This window comes from Oncorhynchus clarkii, chromosome 26 (assembly GCF_045791955.1).
Source record: "Oncorhynchus clarkii lewisi isolate Uvic-CL-2024 chromosome 26, UVic_Ocla_1.0, whole genome shotgun sequence".
Lineage (NCBI taxonomy): Eukaryota > Metazoa > Chordata > Actinopteri > Salmoniformes > Salmonidae > Oncorhynchus > Oncorhynchus clarkii.
This window is the reverse complement of record NC_092172.1, coordinates 4,916,032-4,939,220: the sequence shown is the minus strand read 5'-3', so window position 1 is coordinate 4,939,220 and position 23,189 is coordinate 4,916,032. Positions and strand designations below refer to the sequence as shown.

The following is a 23,189-nucleotide window of genomic DNA, read 5'->3' as shown; positions in this document are numbered from 1 at the left end:
TCGCTCTCTCTCTCTCTCTCTCTCTCTCTCTCTCTCTCTCCCCCTCTCCCTCTGACAATCACTCTTATTCTATCCCACTTTCTCTCTGTATGGCTGTGCTTGAATACTTACCACGGTGCTGTTGCTGGGGATTACCACCAAGTGGAGCTCCAATACAATACTACAACAGATCAACACAGACACCAGTGAATACACAACATTAGGTCCATCTCAGTAGTGTAGTAAACTTGTGATTTCATCTGTAGTTGGACTCAAGCAAATGTATCTCAGAAAGGTAAGGACGGACTCTTTCTCTCTCCCCTGTGTTGGGATGTCTGTCTGTTTGTGTTGTGGGTGAACCCAGTGTCCTCTTTTCCCTACCCAGAGGACACTGCAGGGATCAGCCATACTTTATGTGGGCCAGCTTCCATCCTGCCCCATTTACAAGCTCCATAAATCAGGCACTTCCGTTACCCCTCGCTCCCCTCTTGGTTCTGTGAAGGACAGCGGTGTAACTTAAGAGTTTACAATATATACTGTGTATACTATACTTTAATACAAATGTGGCATGTGCTAACATGCACTCCTCCTCCGTCCCTCCTATCTCCTCTTCTCTCTCACCCTCTCTCCCATATCCCCTCCTCTCTTCCCTCCTTCCCACCTCTCTGTCCCATCCTCAGCCCCAGTGGTAATGTGGAGGTGGTGGTGCAGCGGAGGAAGCTGTACAGTGCTGTGCCAGGGAGGCACTTTGTGGTGGTCCACGCCTACCGGCCACAGGCCGAGGGAGAGATCCCCCTCTACAAGAATGACAGGGTCAAAGGTGAGACATTAGGGAGTGTTAAGGAGAGAACATACAGATATAATTGTATTACGCTTAACACTGCTCTACCGCTGGAAACATTTGTGACACAGGTGGAAATTGGCTGTGTATATATCTGGTGCATCATTTGTTGAGCATGTCGTCCCTGAGAAATAAACTGATAGAGAGGAATAATAATGGCAGCTTTTTGTAAGCAACAACTCCACCATGGCTTGTTGGCCAAAGTTTATGGGGGGTTTAGAGGGTATTCTGGATAAGCACAGAAAATAAGTTCTATGGTAAACACAGGCTTAGCAGATCTTATTTGTTGTGTTCTATGAGATCATCTTCATCTGCAGAAGCATTTATGTATTTAAAACAAGCACATAAACCACATAAAGGCTTCGCAATTCTTAAAGGTAATGTTAACTGGCTCATACAACAAAACGTATAAGATCTCCTAAGCCTGTGTCAACCTCATACCTTATTTCCGGCGATTATCCCAAAACCCCATTCTTTCCCCATTCATAGGAATGGCTGAACGAACCAGAGGTAATTAATTTCTGTTTTTTAGGACTACAAGCTGGTGAGCTCTATAAACACAGGCACCATGCGATCCGCAAGTGACATTTACTACAGTACATGTGCTGTGTATAATGATTCGCTCTCTCTATCTCACCACACTCCCTCTCCCCTCGCTCCAGTTCTGAGCATCGGAGAGGGGGGCTTCTGGGAAGGCAGTGCCCGGGGCCAGGTGGGCTGGTTTCCTGCGGAGTGCGTGGAGGAGATTCCTGCCAAGCCCAGCGAGGAGAGGATGCGTAAGTCATTAAGCATGCTGACCCAGATATTTGGGAATAGGAGAGTGGTTGGGGATCTCTGAGGAGGAGGAGGGAAGATTTCTGCTCCATGGATCCCACTGGTGGCATCCTAGGGCACTGAGACGCACTTTTCCACCCAGGAGATGGGCTCAGCACTGGGACTGTTTAGTGTGTACAGATCCAAAATAATTGGATTGGTGTGATGTGGAAGAATATGGAGGCAAGTCCCCTAAGCCCAATTAACACAATAGGTGGAGCCGTCAGCATTTGACTGCCTACCAAAGGTGTGTAGGGGCTAGGGGATCTTTCCAGACCTGACAAGAGAGACAGAGGTAGAGAGAGAGAGAGACGTAGGAGGGAGGGAGTTCAATGGATGGTAAGGCCTGATCCCCCACATTCCTTCTCTCCCTCTCCTCCCCCTCCTCTCCTCTCAAGCCACACTGTCATATGTCAGACATGTGGGGCTTTAACGGTGATGTGTATTCATGGATGCAAAGGGAAGCCAGGCTTCCCCAAAATAAAAATGTGCATAATGTTTCTGTCTGTCTTTAATAATTTTCCTTCAATTTGCAAGAGGCTGAATGTGTCTCACTGGAGAAAGCATCCGAGCAAGCTAAACAGCATCCCTCTGTCCGGTCAAAAAGACTATGACATTGTGGCCGTCCGTAGCATTGAATGCAAGGGAAGCTAGCGAGCATTTGGCCTCCTTTTATATATTTTTTTAAATATAACAATAGCCAATCAGCGTTGAGCTAAACTGAGTGAGCTCAACTGGGAATGGTCCTGGTGCACCAAAACAAAGTGTCAAGGGAAACCAGTTTGGATGTGGCATCACACCAACTACATCACATCAAAAGCAATACGTAATTTTTTTTAGAAAAACTGGAATTGTTGTATCTCATTGTGTTTTTGTCCTCCGGTGGCTAGCTAGCTAGCTATAATCATCCCTTTCTTAAATTAACCATGGAAGATAGGAATTTGATTTACTTGATTCTCCGTACTGGTCAATGATTATAACGGCAATTCTGATCCAACAGTATATGCATACAGTGTGGCGCTGGCCTGAGAGGAGGGAAGTTCAATGTAGCTAGCTAGATGTAATAGGCTAGCGTTAACTTGCTAGCCTAGCGCATCAAAATCAAATCAAATTGTGTTTGTCACATGCGCCGAATACTTATTTACAAGCGCTTAACCAACAATGCAGTTTTAAGACAAAAATACCTGAAAAAAGTAAATAAATAAAAGTAACAAATAATTAAGGAGCGGCAGGAAAATATAAAATAACCATAGCGAGGCTATATACAGGGGGTACCGGTACAGAGTCAATGTGTGGTGGCACCGCATTGCCCATGAAAGGAAGTTAGGATTGCAAGCGAGCATTTTAGCCAGGTAGCCTAGGACAAAAAAAATGTAAGTGTGTGCTGTATGACAGAGAGGAAGATGTCCTTGGTGTTTCTCTACAAGTAGGATGAGTCAACATGTTTTTTTCTACTTGCACGCACGGACACACACACAAATCATGGACAGCCACATATTTAGCTTACGTTGATTGGACTAAATTGTTTTTGGTATCTTTTAGTTGTCACTTTGTTAGACCAAGCACAGGTGATTTGATGAGGAAGTTGAAATGGTGTTGGAATAGTCAAGGCAGCTCCTGTTTACTTTTCGACTTGCTGTGGTAACTCTCTGTGGTTCTAAATCAATGGTTGTTTAGTGGTCTGAACATTTTGGAAAAATTAACTTGCTGGACCATGCTGTAGGTCAAGTAAGCAATATGCTATGTTGCTCTCCGATTTTGTGATGAAACAAAGGTGCGATTGAATTTATTCTGCCACTGTCTTCTTGTTGTCTCGGCCTTAGGCCTATATACCACAGTAGCAAGGCATATGAACCAGTGGAGGCTGCTGCAGGGAGGACGGCTCATAATAATGGCTGGAATGGAGTCAATGGAATGGTGTCAACCTCATGGAAACCACATGTTTGATGTGTTTAATACCATTCGATTGACTCCATTCCAGCCATTATTATGAGCCGTCCTCCCTGCAGCAGCCTCCACTGGTATAAACAAACAATTTATAGAGCAAATAGTGCAATTAACATGACAAACAGGCTGTAATATGGCTTTTTTTCCTTGGCTTCCCCAGTGATTTTACCCATGCACTGTTACTGGGCTTTGAGCTAGTATGTTACTGTGTGCGTGTTCACTGCTGTGTCATCAAAGGCCCTTGGATATCTTTGTACAGTATGATCTGCCTCATGACCTTTAAAGCAAGGGGTCTTCTGGGTATTATACGCTGGCACAAGTGTGACATCACTCTTGTATGTTATGGTTGTCATCCTATTGCTGATAACCATAATAATTTCTGGAAGCTTGGGTTCCTTCCCATTCCCATGCGTTTGGTCAATAACCACATTAGCCATCAATCTCTGTGATAGATCAGTTATTGTGTTGCTAACCATTCTTCGGGTAAACATAACAGAAATCATTGCTCTGTTTTGTGCTACCCATAGCATTGGAATGGTCTTAGCAAGAGCTAACCTGCAATTCACTACTGTTAGCCATAGCAAAGGATCACTAACAGTCCAATTCAAATTTTCAGGGGCTCCCAAGTGGCACAGGGGTCTAAGGCACTGCATTTTAGTGCAAGAGGCAGTCCCTGGTTCAAATCCAGGCTGTATCACATCTGGCTGTGTTTGGGAGTCCCATAATGTGGCGTGCAATAGGCCCTGGGGTAGGCTGTCATTGTAAATAAGAATTTGTTCTCAACTGACTTGCCTAGTTAAATAAAGGTTCAAATAAAAAATAATTGAGACTCAGTGTTGGTTTAAATGTACTAGGTGAAGTGATGTCAAGGAAGGCAGTGAGTTGTGTTAGCCTCCATCTCTGGTACATGTGAACAGGCCCAGTCTCTCTCGTCTCTCTGGTAGGCTAAGCGTTGCGCTGATAAATCAGGTGTGTTCTGATGTCCTCTGGGCTGCAGGGGAATTAACACATCACGCTCCAACCCCTTCTCTTTCAACTTGCCCATTTATTCTCTCTATGTCCACTCTCCCTCACTTTCTGTCATCTCACTCGCGCTCTGTCGATGTCAATATTCCTCTGTTTTCTTTTATTTGTTCTGTCTCTCTCTCAATTAAATTCTATTAAATGATGCTTTGTTGGCATAATTGCATAATACAAAATGCATTATGTCTTACCCTTCCTAGCTCCTTCTCTCTGCCTCTCCATTAAAATAACATAAAATTGATCAGAAATCCAGTGTAGGCATTATTAATGTTGTAAATGACTATTGTAGCTGGAAATGGCAGATTTTGTATGGAATATCTACATAGGCGTACAGAGGCCCATTACCAGCAACCATCACTCCTGTGTTGTGTTAGCTAATCCAAGTTTATCATTTAAAAGGTTGATCATTAGAAAACCCCTTTGCAATTATGTTAGCACAGCTGAAAACTGTTTTACTGACTAAAAAAGCAAAACATCCGTCTCAACGTCAACAGTGAAGAGGCGACTCCGGGATGCTGGCCTTCTAGGCAGAGTTCCTCTGTCCAGAGTCTGTGTTCTTTTGCACATCTTAATGAACAGAGCAAAGTACAAAGTGATCCTTGATGAAAACCTGCTCCAGATCACTCAGGACCTCAAACGAAGGTTCACCTTCCAACAGAACAACGACCCTAAGCACACAGCCAAGAAAACGCAGGAGTGGCTTCTGAATTTCCTTGAGTGGCCCAGCCAGAGCTCGGACTTGAACTAGATCAAACATATCTGGAAAAATAGCTGTGCAGCAACGCTCGCCATCCAACCTGACAGAGCTTGATAGGATCTGCAGAGAAGAATGGAATAAACTCCACAAATACAGGTGTGCCAAGCTTGTAGGGTCGTACCCAAGAAGACTTGAGGCTGTAATTGCTGCCGAAAGTGTTTCAACAAAGTATTGAGTAAAGCGCCTGAATACTTATGTAAATGTGATATTTCCGATATTTTTTTATTTGTAATAAATTTGGAAACATTTCTAAAAACCAATTTTTGCTTTGTTGTTATGTGGTATTGTGTGTAGATTTAATCAATTTTAGAATAAGGCTGTAACGTAAGAAAATGTGGAAAAATTCAAGGGGTCTGAATAGTTACCGAAGGCACTGTATATTGTACCAGTCAAAAGTTTGGACACACCTACTCATTCAAGGGTTTTTCTTTATTTTTACTATTTTCTACATTGTAAAATAATAGTGAAGACATCAAAACTATGAAATAACAAATATGGAATCATTTAGTAAACAAAATTGTTTTAAAAAATTGAAATATATTTTATATTTGAGATGCTTCAAAGTATCCACCCATTGCCTTGATGAGAGCTTTGCACACTCTTGGCATTCTCACAACCAGATTCATGAGGTAGACATTTGGAATGCACAATTAACAGGTGTGCCTTGTTAAAAGTACATTTTTGGAATTTCTTTCCTTAATGTGTTTGAGCCAATCAGTTGTGCTGTGACAAGGTAAGGGTGCTATACAGAAGATTTATTTGGTAAAATACTATGTCCATATTATGGCAAAAGCAGCTCAAATAAGCAAAGAGAAACAACAGCCTATCATTACTTTAAGACATGAAGGTCGCAAAAACCATCAAGCGCTATGATGAAACTGGCTCTCATGAGGATGCCACAGGAAAGGAAGACCCAGAGTTACCTCTGCTGCAGAGAGTAAGTTCAATAGAGTTAACTATACCTCAGAAATTGCAGCCAAAATATATTTAGATTTGTTTAACACTTTTTTGGTTACTACATGATTCTAAATATGTGATATTATTCTACAATATAGAGTAGGTGTGTCCAAACTTTTGACTGTTACTGTATATATATTGGCAGATGGGGCGCAGCATGCCCCCTTTTTCCTGTCTGGCTGTTCTCACCCCTTCCCTGCGACACCCCTTTTGAACCAGCCCTGAAGCTCTTGGCAGAGAGAACTCGTTTCACACATTGCCAGATCAGAAGTACCTTAGGGCTGCCCCCAAAATGCCTGTCAGAAAAGGGGAACACAGTATGGAAATAGCTAGCTAGTACAAACCCTCGCAGGGGCAGTCTCATCATTCATTGCGAATGCATGGATAGCAAGACTTGAAAGTGTGAAGATTGAGTCTGATTGTCTACCTTGCCAAACAGGCAGGATATAACCCCATGTACTACATGTACTTACTTAGTAGTATTTTTAAAGGGGACAGTTTTTATATTGGCAAATCAGTAAGTGCCCAGCTTAAAATTCTAGGGAGAGAGAATCTTTTTGTAATGTTGCTCTTAATGTTCCCTAACTTTTTCCATTAGTTAGAGGAAAATTCAATCTATGTTAGCAAAAACCTTCTAAGAATCTTTTTAGCATGTTTTGGTGTTAAAGTTAGGAGAACATTCCCTTTATGTCAAGCATAAATGATCTAGAACGTGGTTACAAGGTTCTCAGAATATACAACAATGTTCTAGACATGTTTTATGGGATGTTGCAAGAGTATTCATGTGTCCAGTTTTCTGTGTGTTAGGAGAATATCTCATCGACGTCCCACCAAACCTACACAGAACATGGTTGCCATGTTCACACAACATAAGATATTAATGTCTAGATGTGTTTCATGGGAATGGTGCAAGAACATTCATATGTCCAGTTTGCTGATGGTTAGGAGAATATTCCAAAAATGTCCCACCATACATACACAGAACATCAATCAATCAAATGTATTTATAAAGCCCTTCTCACATCAGCTGATGTCACAAAGTGCTGTACAGAAACTCAGCCTAAAACCCCAAACAGCAAGCAATGCCGGTGTAGAAGTACGGTGGCTAGGAAAAACTCCCTAGAAAGGCCAGAACCTAGGAAGAAACCTAGAGAGGAACCAGGCTATGAGGGGTGGCCAGTCCTCTTCTGGCTGTGCCAGGTGGAGATTATGACAGAACATGGCCAAGATATTCAAATGTTCAAAGATAATAATAATCACAGTGGTTGTCCTGGGTGCAACAGGTCAGCACCTCAGGAGTAAATGTCAGTTGGCTTTTCATAGCCTATCATTCAGAGTATCTCTACCGCTCCTGCTGTCTCTAGAGAGTTGAAAACAGCAGGTCTGGGACAGGTAGCACGTCTGGTGAATAGGTCAGGGTTCCATAGCCGCAGGCAGAACGGTTCAAACTGGAGCAGCAGTACAACCAGGTGGATTGAGGACAGTAAAGAGTCATCGGGCCAGGTAGTCCTGAGGCATGGTCTTAGGGCTCAGGTCCTCCTCCGAAAGAAAGAAAGACAGAAACAAAGAAAGAAAGGAAGAGAATTAGAGAAAGCATACTTAAATTCACACAGGACACTGGATAAGACAGGATAAATACTCCAGATATAACAGACTGACCCCCCGACACATAAACTACTGCACTATAAATACTGGAACCTGAGACAGGAGGGGTCGAGAGACACTGTGACCCCATCCGACGATACACTCGGACAGGGCCAAACAGGCAGGATATAACCCCACCTACTTTGCCAAAGCACTGCCCCCACACCACTAGAGGGATATCTTCAACCACAACTTACCATCCTGACACAAGGCCGAGTATAGCCCACGAAGATCTCCCGCACAGCAAACCCAAGGTGGGGCGCCAACCCAAACAGGAAGATCACGTCAGTGACTCAACCCACTCAAGTGACGCACCCTTTCTAGGGATGGCATGGAAGAGCACCAGTAATCCAGTGACCCAGCCCCTGTAATAAGATTTGAGGCAGAGAATCCTAGTTGAAAGAGGGAAACTGGCCAGGCAGAGACAGCAAGGGCAATTCGTTGCTCCAGTGCCTTTCCGTTCACCTTCACACTCCTGGGCCAGACTACACTCAATCATAGGACCTAATGAAGAGATGAGTCTTCAATAAACTTAAAGGTTGAGACCGAGTCTGCGTCTCTCACATGGATGGGCAGACCATTCCATAAAAATTGAGCTCTATAGGAGAAAGCCCTGCCTCCAGCTGTTTGCTTAGAAATTCTATGGACAGTAAGGAGGCCTGCGTCTTGTGACCGTAGCGTACGTGTAGGTATGTACAGCAGGACCAAAAAAGAAAGATAGGTAGGTGCAAGCCCATGTAATGCTTTGTAGGTTAGTAGTAAAACCTTGAAATCAGCCCTTGCCTTGACAGGAAGCAGGTGTAGAGATGCAAGCACTAGAATAATATGATCACATTTTTTGGTTCTAGTCAAGATTCTAGCAGCCGTGTTTAGCACTAACTGAAGTTTATTTAGTGCTTTATCCGAGTAGCTAGAAAGTAGAGCATTGCAGTAGACTAACCTAAAAGTGACAAAAGCATGGATACATTTTTCTGCATCATTTTTGAACAGAAACTTTCTGATTTTTGCAATGTTACATAGATGGAAAAAAGCTGTCCTTGAAACAGTCTTGATATATTTGTCAAAAGAGAGATCAGGGTCCAGAGTAATGCCGAGGTCCTTCCCAGTTTTATTTGAGACGACTATATAACCATCAAGATTAATTGTCAGAATCAACAGAAGACTCTTTGTTTCTTGGGACCTAGAACTAGCATCTCTGTTTAAAATTAGAACATTTGCAGCCATCCACTTCCTTATGTCTGAAACACAGGCTTCCAGGGAGGGCAACTTTGGGGCTTCACCATTGTTTCATTGAAATGTACAGCTGTGTGTCGTCCGCATAGCAGTGAAAGTTAGCATTATGTTTCCGAATGATATCACCAAGAGGTAAAATATATAGTGAAAACAATAAACAATAGTGGTCCTAAAACGGAGCCTTGAGGAACACGAAAATTGACAGTTGATTTGTCAGAGGACAAACCATCCACAGAGACAAACTGATATCTTTCCGACAGATAAGATCTGAACCAGGCCAGAACTTGTCCGTGTAGACTAATTTGGGTTTCCAATCTCTCTTTCGTATACATTGATTGTCTTCAGGAAGGCAGTGAGTTGCCGCGCAACAGCTTTTTCAAATAAAAATTGAGAGGAATGGGAGATTCGATATAGGCCAATTGGTTTTTTAAATATTTTCTGGGTCAAGGTTTGTCTTTTTCAAGAGAGGCTTTATTACTGCCACTTTTAGAGAGTTTGGTACACATCCGGTGGATAGAGAGACGTTTATTATGTTCAACATAGGAAGCAGCCAAGCACAGGAAGCAGCTCTTTCAGTAGTTTAGTTGGAATAGGGTCCAGTATGCAGCTTGAAGGTTAAGTGGCCATGATTATTTTCATCAATGTGTCAATAGGTATAGTATTAAAAAACTTGAGTCTCTCCCTTGATCCTAGGTCCTGGCAGAGTTGTGCAGACTCAGGACAACTGAGCTTTGGAGGAATATGCAGAATTAAAGAGGAGTCCGTAATTTGCTTTCCATTGATCATGATCTTTTCCTCAAAGAAGTTCCTGATTTTATCACTGCTGAAGTGAAAGCCATCCTCTCTTGGGGAATGTTGCTTTTTAGTTAGCCTTGCGACAGTATCAAAAATACGTTTTGGATTGTTCTTATTTTCCTCAATTAAGTTGGAATAGGATGATCGAGAAGCAGTGAGGGCTCTTCTATACTGTCTTTCCAAGCTAGTCAGATGACTTCCAGTTTGGTGTAGCGCCATTTCCGTTCCAATTTCCTGGATGCTTGCTTCAGAGCTCGGGTATTTTCTGTATACCATGTTTCTTATGACCAATGTTTTTTAGGGGTGCGACTGCATCTAGGGTATTGTGCAAGGTTAATTAAATTGAGTTCCTCAGTTAGGTGGTTAACTGATTTTTGTACTTTGACGTCCTTGGGTAGGTGGAGGGAGTCTGGAAGGGCATCTAGGAATCTTTGGGTTGTCCGAGAATTTATAGCATGACTTTTGATGATCCTTGGTTGGGGTCTGAGCATATTATTTGTTGCGATTGCAAACGTAATAAAATGGTGATCCGGTAGTCCATAATTATGAGTAAAAACATTAAGATCCAAAACATTTATTCCACGGGACAAAACTAGGTCCAGCGTATGACTGTGGCAGTGAGTAGGTCCGGAGACATGTTGGACAAAACCCACCAAGTCAATGATGGCTCCGAAGGCTTTTTAAGGACTTTTCCATGTGAATATTAAAGTCACCAAATATTTGAATATTATCTGCCATGACTAGAAGGTCCGATAGGAATTCAGGGAACTCAGTGAAGAACGCTGTATATGGCCCAGGAGGCCTGTAAACAGTAGCTATAAAAAGTGATTGAGTAGGCTGCATAGATTTCATGACGAGAAGCTCAAAATATGAAAACGTCATTTTTGTTTTGTAAATTGAAATTTGCTATCGTAAATGTCAGTAACACCTCCGCCTTTACGGGATGCGCGGGGGATATGGTCACTAGTGTAACCAGGAGGTGAGGCCTCATTTAACACAGTAAATTCATCAGACTTAAGCCATGTTTCAGTCAGGCCAATCACATCAAGATTATGATCAGTGATTAGTTAATTGACTATAACTGCCTTTGAAGTGAAGGATCTAACATTAAGTAACCCTATTTTGAGATGTGAGATATCACAATCTCTTTCAATAATGACAGGAATGGAGGAGGTCTTTATTCCAGTGAGATTGCTGGCGAACACCGCCATGTTTAGTTTTGCCCAACCTAGATCAAGGCACAGACACAGTCTCAATGGGGATAGCTGAGCTGACTACACTGACAGTGCTAATGGCAGGCTCCACTAAGCTGGCAGGCTGGCTAAAATGGTTGACATATTCTCAGAACATAAGATATTTATGTTCTAGACACGTTTCATGGAAAGTTTGCAATAACATTCATTTGTATTTGTATTTCTTATGGATCCCAAGGCAGCTGCTACTCTTCCCGGGGTCCAGCAAAATTAAGGCAGTTTATACAATTCTAAAAACATTACAATATATTCAGACTTCACAACACACTGTGTGCCTTCAGGCCCTACTCCACCACTACCACATATCTACAGTACAAAATCCATGTGTACGTGTGTGTATAGTGCATATGTTATCGTGTGTGTGTATGCATGTGTCTGTGCCTTTTTGTTTGTGTTGCTTTACAGTCCCCACTGTTCCATAAAGTGTATTTTTATCTGTTTTATAAATCAAATTTTACTGCTTGCATTAGTTACTTGATGTGGAATAGAGTTCCATGTAGTCATGGCTCTATGTAGTACTGTGTGCCTCCCATAGTCTGTTCTGTACTTGGGGACTGTGAAGAGACCTCTTGTGGCATGTCTTGTGGGGGTATGCATGGGTGTCTGAGCTGTGTGCCAGTAGTTCAAACAGACAGCTCGGTGCATTCAACATGCCAATACCTCTCATAAATACAAGTGGTGATGAAGTCAATCTTTCCTCCACTTTGAGCCAGGAGAGATTGACATGCATATTATTAGTATTCGCTCGCTGTGTACATCCAAGGGCTAGTCGTGCAGTCCAGTTCTGAGCCAATTGCAATTTTCCTAAGTCCCTTTTTGTGGCACCTGACCACACGACTGAACAGTAGTCCAAGTGAGACAAAACTAGGGCCTGTAGGACCTGCCTTGTTGATAGTGCTGTTTTTTTGTAGGGGGTAGATCAGCTTTAATATTGCAGATAGAGAGTAGCTTCCATCAATGTAATTGTCTGCATCACTTCCAATTGATAGTGATAGTGCTGTTAAGAAGGTAGGGCAGCGATTTGTTATGGACATACTTCTCCCCATCTTAGCTATTGTTTTGAGCATGACAGTTTACAATCCAGGGTTACTCCAAGCAGTTTAGTCACCTCAACTTCGCTCAATTTCCACATTATTTATTACAAGATTTAGTTGAGGTTTAGGGTTTAGTGAATGATTTGTCCCAAATACAATGCTTTTCGTTTTAGAAACATTTAGGACTAACTTATTCCTTTCCACCCACTCTGAAACTAATTTCAGTCACTGTAGTAGCTGACATCTATAGTGTCAGCTACTGCTTTGAGGCAAGCAACACTGAAACATGCATGAGAGCACCAGCTGTCCCGGAGGACTGTGTGACCATGCTCTCCGTGTCCGAGCGACACCTTTAAACAGGTTAACATTCACAAGGCCGCAGGGCCAGACGGATTATCAGGACGCATATTCAGACCATGCGCAAACTCAGACCGTACTCAGACCATCACTTACATTTTCAAACTCTACCTGACGCAGCCTGTAAAGCCTACATGTTGTAAGTCCCTGTTCCCAAGAACGCCAAGGTAACCTTTCTAAATGACATCTGTAGCCATGAAAGGCTTTGAAAGGCTGGTCATGGCTCACATCAACACCATCAGCCCAGACACCCTGGACCCACTCCAATTCACATACCACCCAAACAAATCCACATAATTTATATTGCATTCCACACTGCTTTCTCTCACCTGGACAAGAGGAACACCTATGTGAGAATGCTGTTTATTGACTATAGCTCACCGTTCAACACCATAGTGCCCTCCAAGCTCATCACTAAGTTAAGGACCCTGGGACTGAGTACCTCCATCTGCAACTGGAGCCTGGACTTCCTGACAGGCTGCTCCCCAGGTGGTGAGGTTAGGCAACAACACATACGCCAAGCTGACCCTCAACACGGGGGCCCCTCAGGGGTGCATGCTTAGCTCCTTCCTGTATTGCCTGTTCACCCTCGACTGCGTGGCGGTGCACAACTCCAACACCATCATTAAGTTTTCTGATGACACCGACAATGGTAAGCCTGACCACAGACGACGATGAGACAGCCTATAGGGAGGAGGTCAGAGACCTGGCTGTGTGGTGCCAGGACAACAACATCTCCCTCAACGTTAGCAATGCAAAGGAGCTGAACGTGAACTACAGGAAATGGACGGCCGAGCATGGCCCCATTCACATCGATGGGGCTGTAGTGGAGCAGGTTGAGAGCTTCAAGTTCTTTGGTGTCCACATCATCACAGGATCTATCATGGTCCACATACACCAACACAGTCGTGAAGAGTGCACAACGAAGCCTCTTCCCCCCCAGTTGGCTGAAAAGATTTGCCATGGGCCCTCAGATCCTCAAAAAGTTGAACAGCTGCACCATTGAGAGCATCTTGACTGGCTGCATCTCCGCTTGTTATGGCAAATCCTTGGCATCCGACCGCAAGGTGTGCTTCATAGGGTAGTGTGTACGGCCCAGTACATCACTGGGGCTGAGCTCCCTGCAATCTAGGACCTCTATACCAGGCGGTGTCAGAGGAAGGCCCTAAAAATTGTGAAAGACTCCAGCCACCCAAGTCATAGACTTCTCTGCTACCTCACGGCATGTGTTAGTTACAATGTTAGTTAATAATATTAAAAAGTTAACCAAATAGCTACACGGACTATCTGCATTGACCCTCTTTGCACTACCTTTTTTGACTCATCACATACGCTGCTGCTACTGTTTATTATCTAACTTTTGGCTCGTCACTTTATTCCTAGTTATACAGTATGTACATTTCTACCTCAATTACCTTGTACCCCTGCACATCGACCCGGTACTGGTAGCCTGTGTATATAGCCACGTTTTCGTTTCTCATTGTGTATTTATTATGACTTTTATTATTATGTTTAATTGCTTTTCTATTATTTCTCTATTTTCTCTATCTCTGCATTGTTGGGTTGGGCCCGTAAGTAACCGTGTCACTGTTAGTCAATGCCTGTTGTTTACGAAGCATGTGACAATTTATGGGCAGGGCAAAGAAACGAAAAAGGAAGAAAGAAGATTTAATTTTAACAAAATAATTACTTAGGTTAACAGGCGCTCAGACTGGCCTCTGCCTGGGGGTATCCAAATCACTAAGTCCGCCCTTGGCCATCGTGGGTGGAAAGAGAGGAAAACAGAGGGAAAGACACACACACACACACACACACAGGTGTTTCTTTGAGAAAGAGAACGCCGCACAGACACAGGTCCTTATTCTCTATTTTGTATTTACATTTTTGGGGTGGGGTATTTTCATTTTCTCCTCCATTTGCAAGACAATTAAATATTGTATTGGCATGTCTGTGTTTCTGTTTGTTTCAGAACTTCAATCATATAGTTGGCTTGCCTGTGCTGTGTAATCCCTCAAATACTTTAAGCCCTGCAAAGATGATTTATTACTCATAAATAATCTTTAATTTCTCTTGCTCATTTGGTGTCCTTTCCACTCCCCCAAACTGTGTGAGATTAGTGTCAGTAGGAGGGAGGGAACAAAGGAGGGAGGGATGGGGGAGGAAAAGTAGAAAATAGGGAAATGGAGGTCAACGAAGACCCCCCTTCACGTTGAACTGTAAGCAAAACCGTAACCATCCCCCCTCTTCCACACACACACACACGCATGCACACCCTTCAATTACTCTACCACTCCCCCTGCACACCCACACATTCAGATATGTAGACACACACACACACACACACACTAAGGAAACCTTCACAGCGACCAGACATGTACGTCATGTACCTTCTCCATTGATCGGTGGTCATGGAAACAAACTCCCTACAGTACACCAGTGGTTGCTATGGAGTGGGCCTGTTGTGATGTAGTTTTGATCTCTTTCTCCTCCCTCCTCTCTTCATTATCTTTCTTCTCCTTTACATTATGTCCTCCTCTCGGCAGTAACCACAGAGCTCTACCCGGATTCAATCCTTAACGCTTAGTGGGACTGCCTGTCTGGTTTTCCGGCTTTTCTCTAGAGACTGTGGATTTGGGTATTTCTGGGCATTCAAGGCATGTCCCTGTCACTGATTGCATCTGAGAGAGAGGGATAGAGAGAAATATGAAGAGCGAGGGAGAGACAGAGAAAGAGTGTCTGAAAGAATGAGAGTGATAGAGAAGGTGTATGTGAAAGACATAAAGTGAGGGAGAGAAAGAGGGAAGAGACATTTAGGAGTGCAAATGGAAAAAACTGCCTCTATCAGGAGGAAAGTTCGTTTTGGAGGTAAGTGTGTGTGTGTGTGTGTGTGTGTGTGTGTGTGTGTGTGTGTGTGTGTGTGTGTGTGTGTGTGTGTGTGTGTGTGTGTGTGTGTGTGTGTGTGTGTGTGTGTGAGTGAGTGAGTGAGTGAGTGAGTGAGTGAGTGAGTGAGTGAGTGAGTGAGTGTGCGAGCGAGTGTGTGTGCGAGCGAGTGTGTGCATGTGTGTACACGCACTTGTTGGTTGCTTGAGTTGATTTATTGCTTAAGGGTTGTTGTTTTTTTTTTACCAAAGGAGATAGTTATTTGTGTTTCAGTGGTGCACACTTCTGCAGCTTGTTGTTGTCATTGTCACTTTATCCAATCCTTTCAGATCGATATACTTGAAGTGCCTATAGGGTGGTAGGGGTTGGGGGTCGATTTCTAACTTGTAATTCGTTGTGTACCCTTAGAATGAAAACTGGAGTGTGTCCATATGTCTATGTTTGTTTGCACATTTGATTGGATTGCAGAGCTGCACTTTCTTGTACAGGAGTTTCACAGTTTGCATGTTGCTGCTGTTTGTTTTCTTTCTTCCTATTACTGTTGATGAATTGATTTCTGTAGCCATGCATGCGGTCGGTGACTGATGTGGTCAATAACTGTTGGTCCTTCTGTTCTTCCACAGACACCAGAGCTGACCGCTCGGACAGGAGGAAACTCTTCCGACACTACACTGTGGGGTCCTACGATAGTTTTGACGCCTCCAGGTAAGGTTACTCGGATGCCTGTCCTAAAACACACATACACAAACAAACACACAGGGTGATAAGCTAAGTGGAGGTTTATGTGAAGTGGTAGCGTGTCTCAGAGCAGTGTTTTGAGGATCGTTTTTTCTTTAGTTTTCAGTTGAAGTTATCCTTCAATTTTTCTCCTCTACTTCTTCTCTCCCGTTGTCTCCCAGTCACAGGCTGGGAGACAACGGAAAATGTATGGAGAAAAAGTACATGACTTTACTATTTATATTTTTTACAACTTTTACTTTTACTTCACTTCATTCCTAAAAAAGTAAAGTATAGATACCCCAAGAAAACTACTTAAGTAGTACTTTAAAGTATTTTTACTTATGTACTTTATACTACTGCGCGCACACACACACACACACACACACACACACACACACACACACACACACATAGAAGCATCATGCAGCTAATCTTCAGGGAGCACTGATGGCACATGACCCCTCAGTTTCAATAGGCGCACACACACACCGGGCCAAGCGTGTCACTCGGATGTGTTCTTCATTGTGTTCAAATCTCATTTAACTGCAGCAACCCAGCGGGCTGAGACAAATGTCCTTGTCAATACATGAATACGCTATTAAGCTGTGTTTGATCAGGCCAGTTTGTATTCATTAGGCACCCGTCCAAACAAATCACAGACCAGAGCAGAGAGCAACTACTGCTTGCCTAGTTAAATAAAGGTTCAATAAAAAAAATATATAAAAAAATACGTTAGCTGTGTGTCAAACCAAAGCATGCAGCTACACGCCGTGGTGCCCGACCACTATGTATACCACAAACCATTATGGACCATTACACCACTACAGAGTGTTATAAACCTTTATAGCTAGACCATTACAGTCCATTTTAGACCACTACCCACAGCATGTATTGTGATATAGGCATATCTCCCATAAGAGACCGTTCGAAAATTACTGTGGGGGACCAAAATAGGGGAGGGGGATGCAACTTTTTTCTTTGCTTTGGGGAGGGTTGTTTTGTTTTTTATTGGGCACACTACAATACAGTGGAGAGTATAGTGCATTTCCCCCTCGATTTACATTCACCATTTTGGCAGGTTTTCCTATGTTCCATCCTAGCCAACTTTCCCATCTACTTACATATGCCTCCCTTATGGAACCTGTGGTTCAACCAATGGAAAGTGTTCTATGGGACACCTGTTATGCCACTGACAGGCCGTGCGCTGCAAGACACAGGTTTGTTGTGTGAATGAATGAAAGGATTTCCCTCTGTTCTGTTTAGGCTACGTTTATAATGTGCTGCAATGTATCAATTTATCACCACCAGATCACATTCCACCAGAGCTACATGTCGCCTACGCTCTCGTCATTCAATCTTCCCCGCTAGTTCATTGCCAATTTTGTTGCCGTTTTATATTCAGCAAGCAAGAGGGCTTCTTCTTCTTAAAAAAAAAAGTTATTTAGAGTATACATACTCTAAATAAGTATATATTTTTACTTAAAGTAAGTATTACTAAACTAAACTATAGGCCTATATTGTTATCCTTGGACTCGCATTGGGTTGGGCTAGGCTAGTCATTGAATAGCCCATTCATAGACGCTAACTACCTTAAGCGCCTATAAATGGTAGTAACTTCTGGCCGGAGGAGTTTTGTTAAGAGCCCTCAACGCTTGCTCTAAACGTTAAGATGTTGGTAACTACCTGTTGCTAAATATCTCAAACTAAAAGCATCATTTTTGGGACAAATCACTCACTCAACCCTGAACCTCATTGAGCAAGTTGAAGAGAATAAACTGCTGGGTGTCACCCTAGATAGCAAGCTATCATGGACATGTCCCGCCAAACTACTTCTTATCACCCGCATGCTTAACCCGGAAGTCAGCTGCAACAACGTGTCAGAGGAAACACCATTCACCTGACGACCGAGGTCAGCCTGCAGGTGCCCGGCCCACCACAAGGAGTCGCTAGAGAGCGATGAGCCAAGGAAACACCGATTGAGAATCGATTCACATTTATCCTAATGTAGTCTACTATCTGATAACCTACAGTCAGGATTTAAAGGTAGGCCTGGGTTTTAATAGGATACATTTTCAGGAAAGGAGAAATGTGATTTGCTCTTGTGTTTGAGATGAGCTGGTAGCTTTGATTGATGGGTCATTTTGATGGGTGTGTGTGTGTGAGTTCAGAAAGTTTCCTAAAGTAGTGTAGTTATGTCTGGACTCCGTCTCTTTAATAAAAGAGGAGGCATGATCGATAGTCTATAACTGAAATGAGCAAAACAAAAATGTAGGTATGTCAAGACGATCAATCAAATGTATTTATAAAGCCCTTCTTACATCAGCTGATGTCACAAAGTGCTGTACAGAAACCCAGCCTATAATCCCAAACAGCAAGCAATGCAGGTGTAGAAGCACGGTGGCTAAGAAAAACTCCCTAGAAAGGCCAGAACCTAGGAAGAAACCTAGAGAGGAACCAGGCTATGAGGGGTGGCCAGTCTTCTTCTGGCTGTGCCAGGTGGAGATTATAACAGAACATGGCCAAGATGTTCAAATGTTCATAGATGACCAGCAGGGTCAAATAATAATAATCACAGTAGTTGTCGAGGGTGCAACAGGTCAGCACCTCAGGAGTATGTGTCAGTTGGCTTTTCATAGCCGATCATTCAGAGTATCTCTACCGCTCCGGTAGCATGTCTGGTGAACAGGTCAGGGTTCCATAGCCGCAGGCAAAATAGTTTAAACTGCAGCAGCATGGCCAGGTGGACTGGGGACAGCAAGGAGTCATTAGGCCAGGTAGTCCTGAGGCATGGTCCTAGGGCTCAGGTCCTCTGAGAGAGAGAAAGAAAGAAAGAGACAAAAGAGAAAGAAAGAGAGAAAAAGAGAGAAAGAGAGAGAGAATTAGAGAGAGCATACTTAAATTCACACAGGACACCGGATAAGACAGGAGAAATACTCCAGATATAACAGACTGATCCTAGCCCCCCGACACATAAACTACTGCAGCATAAATACTGGAGGCTGAGACAGGAGGGGTCGGGAGACACTGTGGCCCCGTCCGACAATACCTCTGGACAGGGCCAAACAGGCAGAATATAACCCCACCCACTTTGCCAAGCACAGCCCCCACACAATTAGAGAGATATCTTCAACCACCAACTCCTGAAACAAGGAAGAATATAGCCCACAAAGATCTCACCCACGGCCCAACCCAAGGGGGGCGCCAACCCGGACAGGAAGATCACGTCAGTGACTCAACCCACTCAAGTGATGCACCCCTCCTAGGGATGGCATGGAAGAGCACCAGTAAGCCAGTGACTTAGCCCCTGTAATAGGGTTAGAGGCAGAGAATCCCAGTGGAGAGAATGGAACCGGCCAGGCAGAGACAGCAAGGGCGGGTTCGTTGCTCCAGTGCATTTCCGTTCACCTTCACACTCCTGGACCAGACTACACTCAATCATAGGACCTAGTGAAGAGATGAGTCATCAATAAAGACTTAAAGATTGAGACCGAGTCTACGTCTCTCACATTGACAGGCAGACCATTCCATAAAAATTGAGCTCTATAGGAGAAAGCCCTGCCTCCAGCTGTTTGCTTAGAAATTCTAGGGACAGTAAGGAGGCCTGCGTCTTGTGACCATAGCGTACATGTAGGGCAGGAGTAAATCAGAAAGATAGGTAGGAGTAAGCCCATGCAATGCATTGTAGGTTAGCAGTAAAACCTTGAAATCAGCCCTTGGCTTAACAGGAAGCCAGTGTAGAGAGGCTAGCACTGGACTAATATGATCACATTTTTTGGTTCTAGTCAAGATTCTAGCAGCCGTGTTGAGCACTAACTGAACTTTATTTAGTGCTTTATCCGAGTAGCCGGAAAGTAGAGCACTGCAGTAGTCTAATCTGGAAGTGACAAAAGCATTGATTAATTTTTCTGCATAATTTTTGGCATAAAGTTTCTGATTTTTGCAATGTTAAGTAGATGGAAAAAAGCTGTCCTTGAAACAATCTTGATATGTTCGTCAAAAGAGAGATCAGGGTACAGAGTAACGCTGAGGTCCTTCACAGTTTTATTTGAGATGACTATACAACCATCAAGAATATTTGTCAAATTCAACAGAAGATCTCTTTGTTTCTTGGGACCTAGAACAAGCATCTCTGCTTTGTCCGAGTTTAAATTAGAACATTTGCAGCCATCCACTTCCTTATGTCTGAAACACAGGCTTCCAGGGAGGGCAATTTTGGGGCTTCACTGTTTCATGGAAAATTACAGCTGTGTGTCATCCTCATAGCAGTGAAAGTTAGCATTATGTTTCCGAATGACATCACCAAGAGGTAAAATATATAGTGAAAACAATAGTGGTCCTAAAACGGAGCCTTGAGGAACATGATAATTGATAGTTGATTTGTCAGAGGACAAACCATCCACAGAGAAAAACTGATATCTTTCCGACAGATAAGATCTAAACCAGGCCAAAACTTATCCGTGTAGACCAATTTGGGTTTCCAATCTCTCCAAAAGAATGTGGTAAACGATGGTATCAAAAGCAGCACTAAGTTCTAGGAGCACGAGGACAGATGTAGAGCCTCGGTCTGACGCCATTAAATGGTAATTTACCACCTTCACAAGTGCAGTCTCAGTGCTATGATGTGGTCTAAAACCAGACTGAAGCATTTCGTATACATTGTCTTCAGGAAGGCAGTGAGTTGCTTTTTCTAAAATGTTTTGAGAGGAATGGGAGATTCGATATAGGCTGATAGTTTTTTATATTTTCTGGATCAAGATTTGGCTTTTTCAAGAGAGGCTTTATTACTGCTACTTTTCGTGAGTTTGGTTCAAATCCGGTGGATAGAGAGACGTTTATTATGTTCAACATAGGAGGGCCAAGCACAGGAAGCAGCTCTTTCAGTAGTTTAGTTGGAATAGGGTCCAGTATGCAGCTTGAAGGTTTAGAGGCCATGATTATTTTCATCATTGTGTCAAGAGATATAGCACTAAAACACTTGAGTGTCTCCCTTGTTCCTAGGTCCTGGCAGAGTTGTGCAGACTCAGGACAACAGAGCTTTGGAGGAATACGCAGATTTAACTTCTTGCGTCGATCAATCCCGTATCCGGGAGCGTAATCATAGCCTCAAGCTCATTACCATAACGCAACGTTAACTATTCATGAAAATCGCAAATGAAATGAAAGAAATATATTCACTCACAAGCTTAGCCTTTTGTTAACAACACTGTCATCTCAGATTTTCAAAATATGCTTTTCAACCATAGCTACACAAGCATTTGTGTAAGAGTATTGATTGCTGGCATAGCATTAAGCCTAGCATTCAGCAGGCAACATTTTTACAAAAACAAGAAAAGCATTCAAATAAAATAATTTACCTTTGAAGAACTTCGGATGTTTTCAATGAGGAGACTCTCAGTTAGATAGCAAATGTTCAGTTTTTCCAAAAATATTATTTGTGTAGGAGAAATCGCTCCGTTTTGTTCATCAAGTTTGGCTAAGAAAAACCCCCGAAAATTCAGTCATTACAACGCCAAACTTTTTTCCAAATTAACTCCATAATATCAACAGAAACATGGCAAACGTTGTTTAGAATCAATCCTCAAGGTGTTTTTCACATATCTATTCGATGATAAATCATTTGTGGCAGTTGGGTTTCTCCTCTGAAGCAAATGGAAAAATACACGCAGCTGGAGATTACGCAATAATTTCGACAGAGGACACCTGGTAAATGCAGCCTCTTATGGTCAATCTTCCAATGATAAGCCTACAAATAAGTCTTTAGCTGACACTCTAGGATTATTCTTAACCTCATTGAGCATTCTGCGCTGTGCACTTGCAGTCATCTTTGCAGGACGTAGCAACAGTGCTGAACTTTCTCCATTTATGGACAATTTGTCTTAACTTGTACAGATGAACATCAAGACTGATAGAGATACTTTTGTAAGCTTTTTTAACTGCCTCTTCAGGGGCAGAACGACAGATTTGTACCTTGTCAGCTCGGGGGTTTGAACTTGCAACCTTCTGGTTACTAGTCCAACGCTCTAATCACTAGCTCCAACCAACATCTCTAATCTTGTGTCAATAATTGGACTCCAAGTTAGCTGACTCCTGACTCCAATTAGCTTTTGGAGAAGTCATTAGCCTAGGGCTTCACATACATTTTCCAACCTACAATGTGAATGTTTAAATGATGTATTCAATATAGACAATAAAAATACAATAATTTGTGTGTTATTAGTTTAAGCACACTATGTTTGTCTATTGTTGTGACTTACATGAAGATCAGATCACATTTGATGACACATTTATTCAGAAATCCAGGTAATTCCAAAGGGTTCACATACTTTTATTGCCAATGTATGTGTGAGGACTGATGACAGGTGCCAGTTTTGTATTTCCTATCTTATTAAATGGGAGGAACTGAAGCAAATGCTCCTGTCATTTAATCATCTTGTAATATTTTTGGTAGCCTCCATTATTTCTCTCTCATTAGTCTCTCTAACCACTTTGAACAACATATTGTAATGAAAATAGTAGGGAGAGTGAGCTCGCCCGACGCAGTGGTGTGTGGATCCTCAATCTTCTAGCCCGTAGCCCAGCGTGGCATCAACTGTGCCACAAAACCATGTTCAAGTGGCAGAGTCCATATCCGTGCTTAGAAACACAGGGTTGGTACACTATTGCCAAGGCAGTTATTGTTGTCATAATCATTATATGACATATGACATATTATAAAAGTTAATTCAACAAAGGGGGAGGGTAATGTAATTTTTTTCAAGTACAAGGGGTGAAAATATTTTTTACGTTGGGCAGGGGGGTAAAAATTCATGACAACTTCAGTTGGACCCCTCTTCTCCTAATCATTTTTGAATGGTCCCTAACTCAACCAGATATATTCTGTCAAGTATCGCAATCTTTTCTATCTCTCGCTCTCTCTCTCTCTTTCCCTATAATACACACACACACTTTCCTTTGGA

General features: G+C 42.8%; 1 protein-coding gene across 1 annotated transcript in view; it reads left to right on the top strand.

Moving 5' to 3' along the window:
• LOC139384452 (SH3 and multiple ankyrin repeat domains protein 2-like) overlaps positions 1-23,189 on the top strand; it is a 149,804-nt gene that overhangs the window by 64,896 nt on the left and 61,719 nt on the right. The window contains exons 11-13 of the mRNA XM_071129219.1: positions 660-799; positions 1,483-1,596; positions 16,137-16,218. Of these exons, the coding sequence (XP_070985320.1) occupies positions 660-799; positions 1,483-1,596; positions 16,137-16,218 (336 nt within the window). The remainder of the gene's footprint in view (positions 1-659; positions 800-1,482; positions 1,597-16,136; positions 16,219-23,189) is intronic.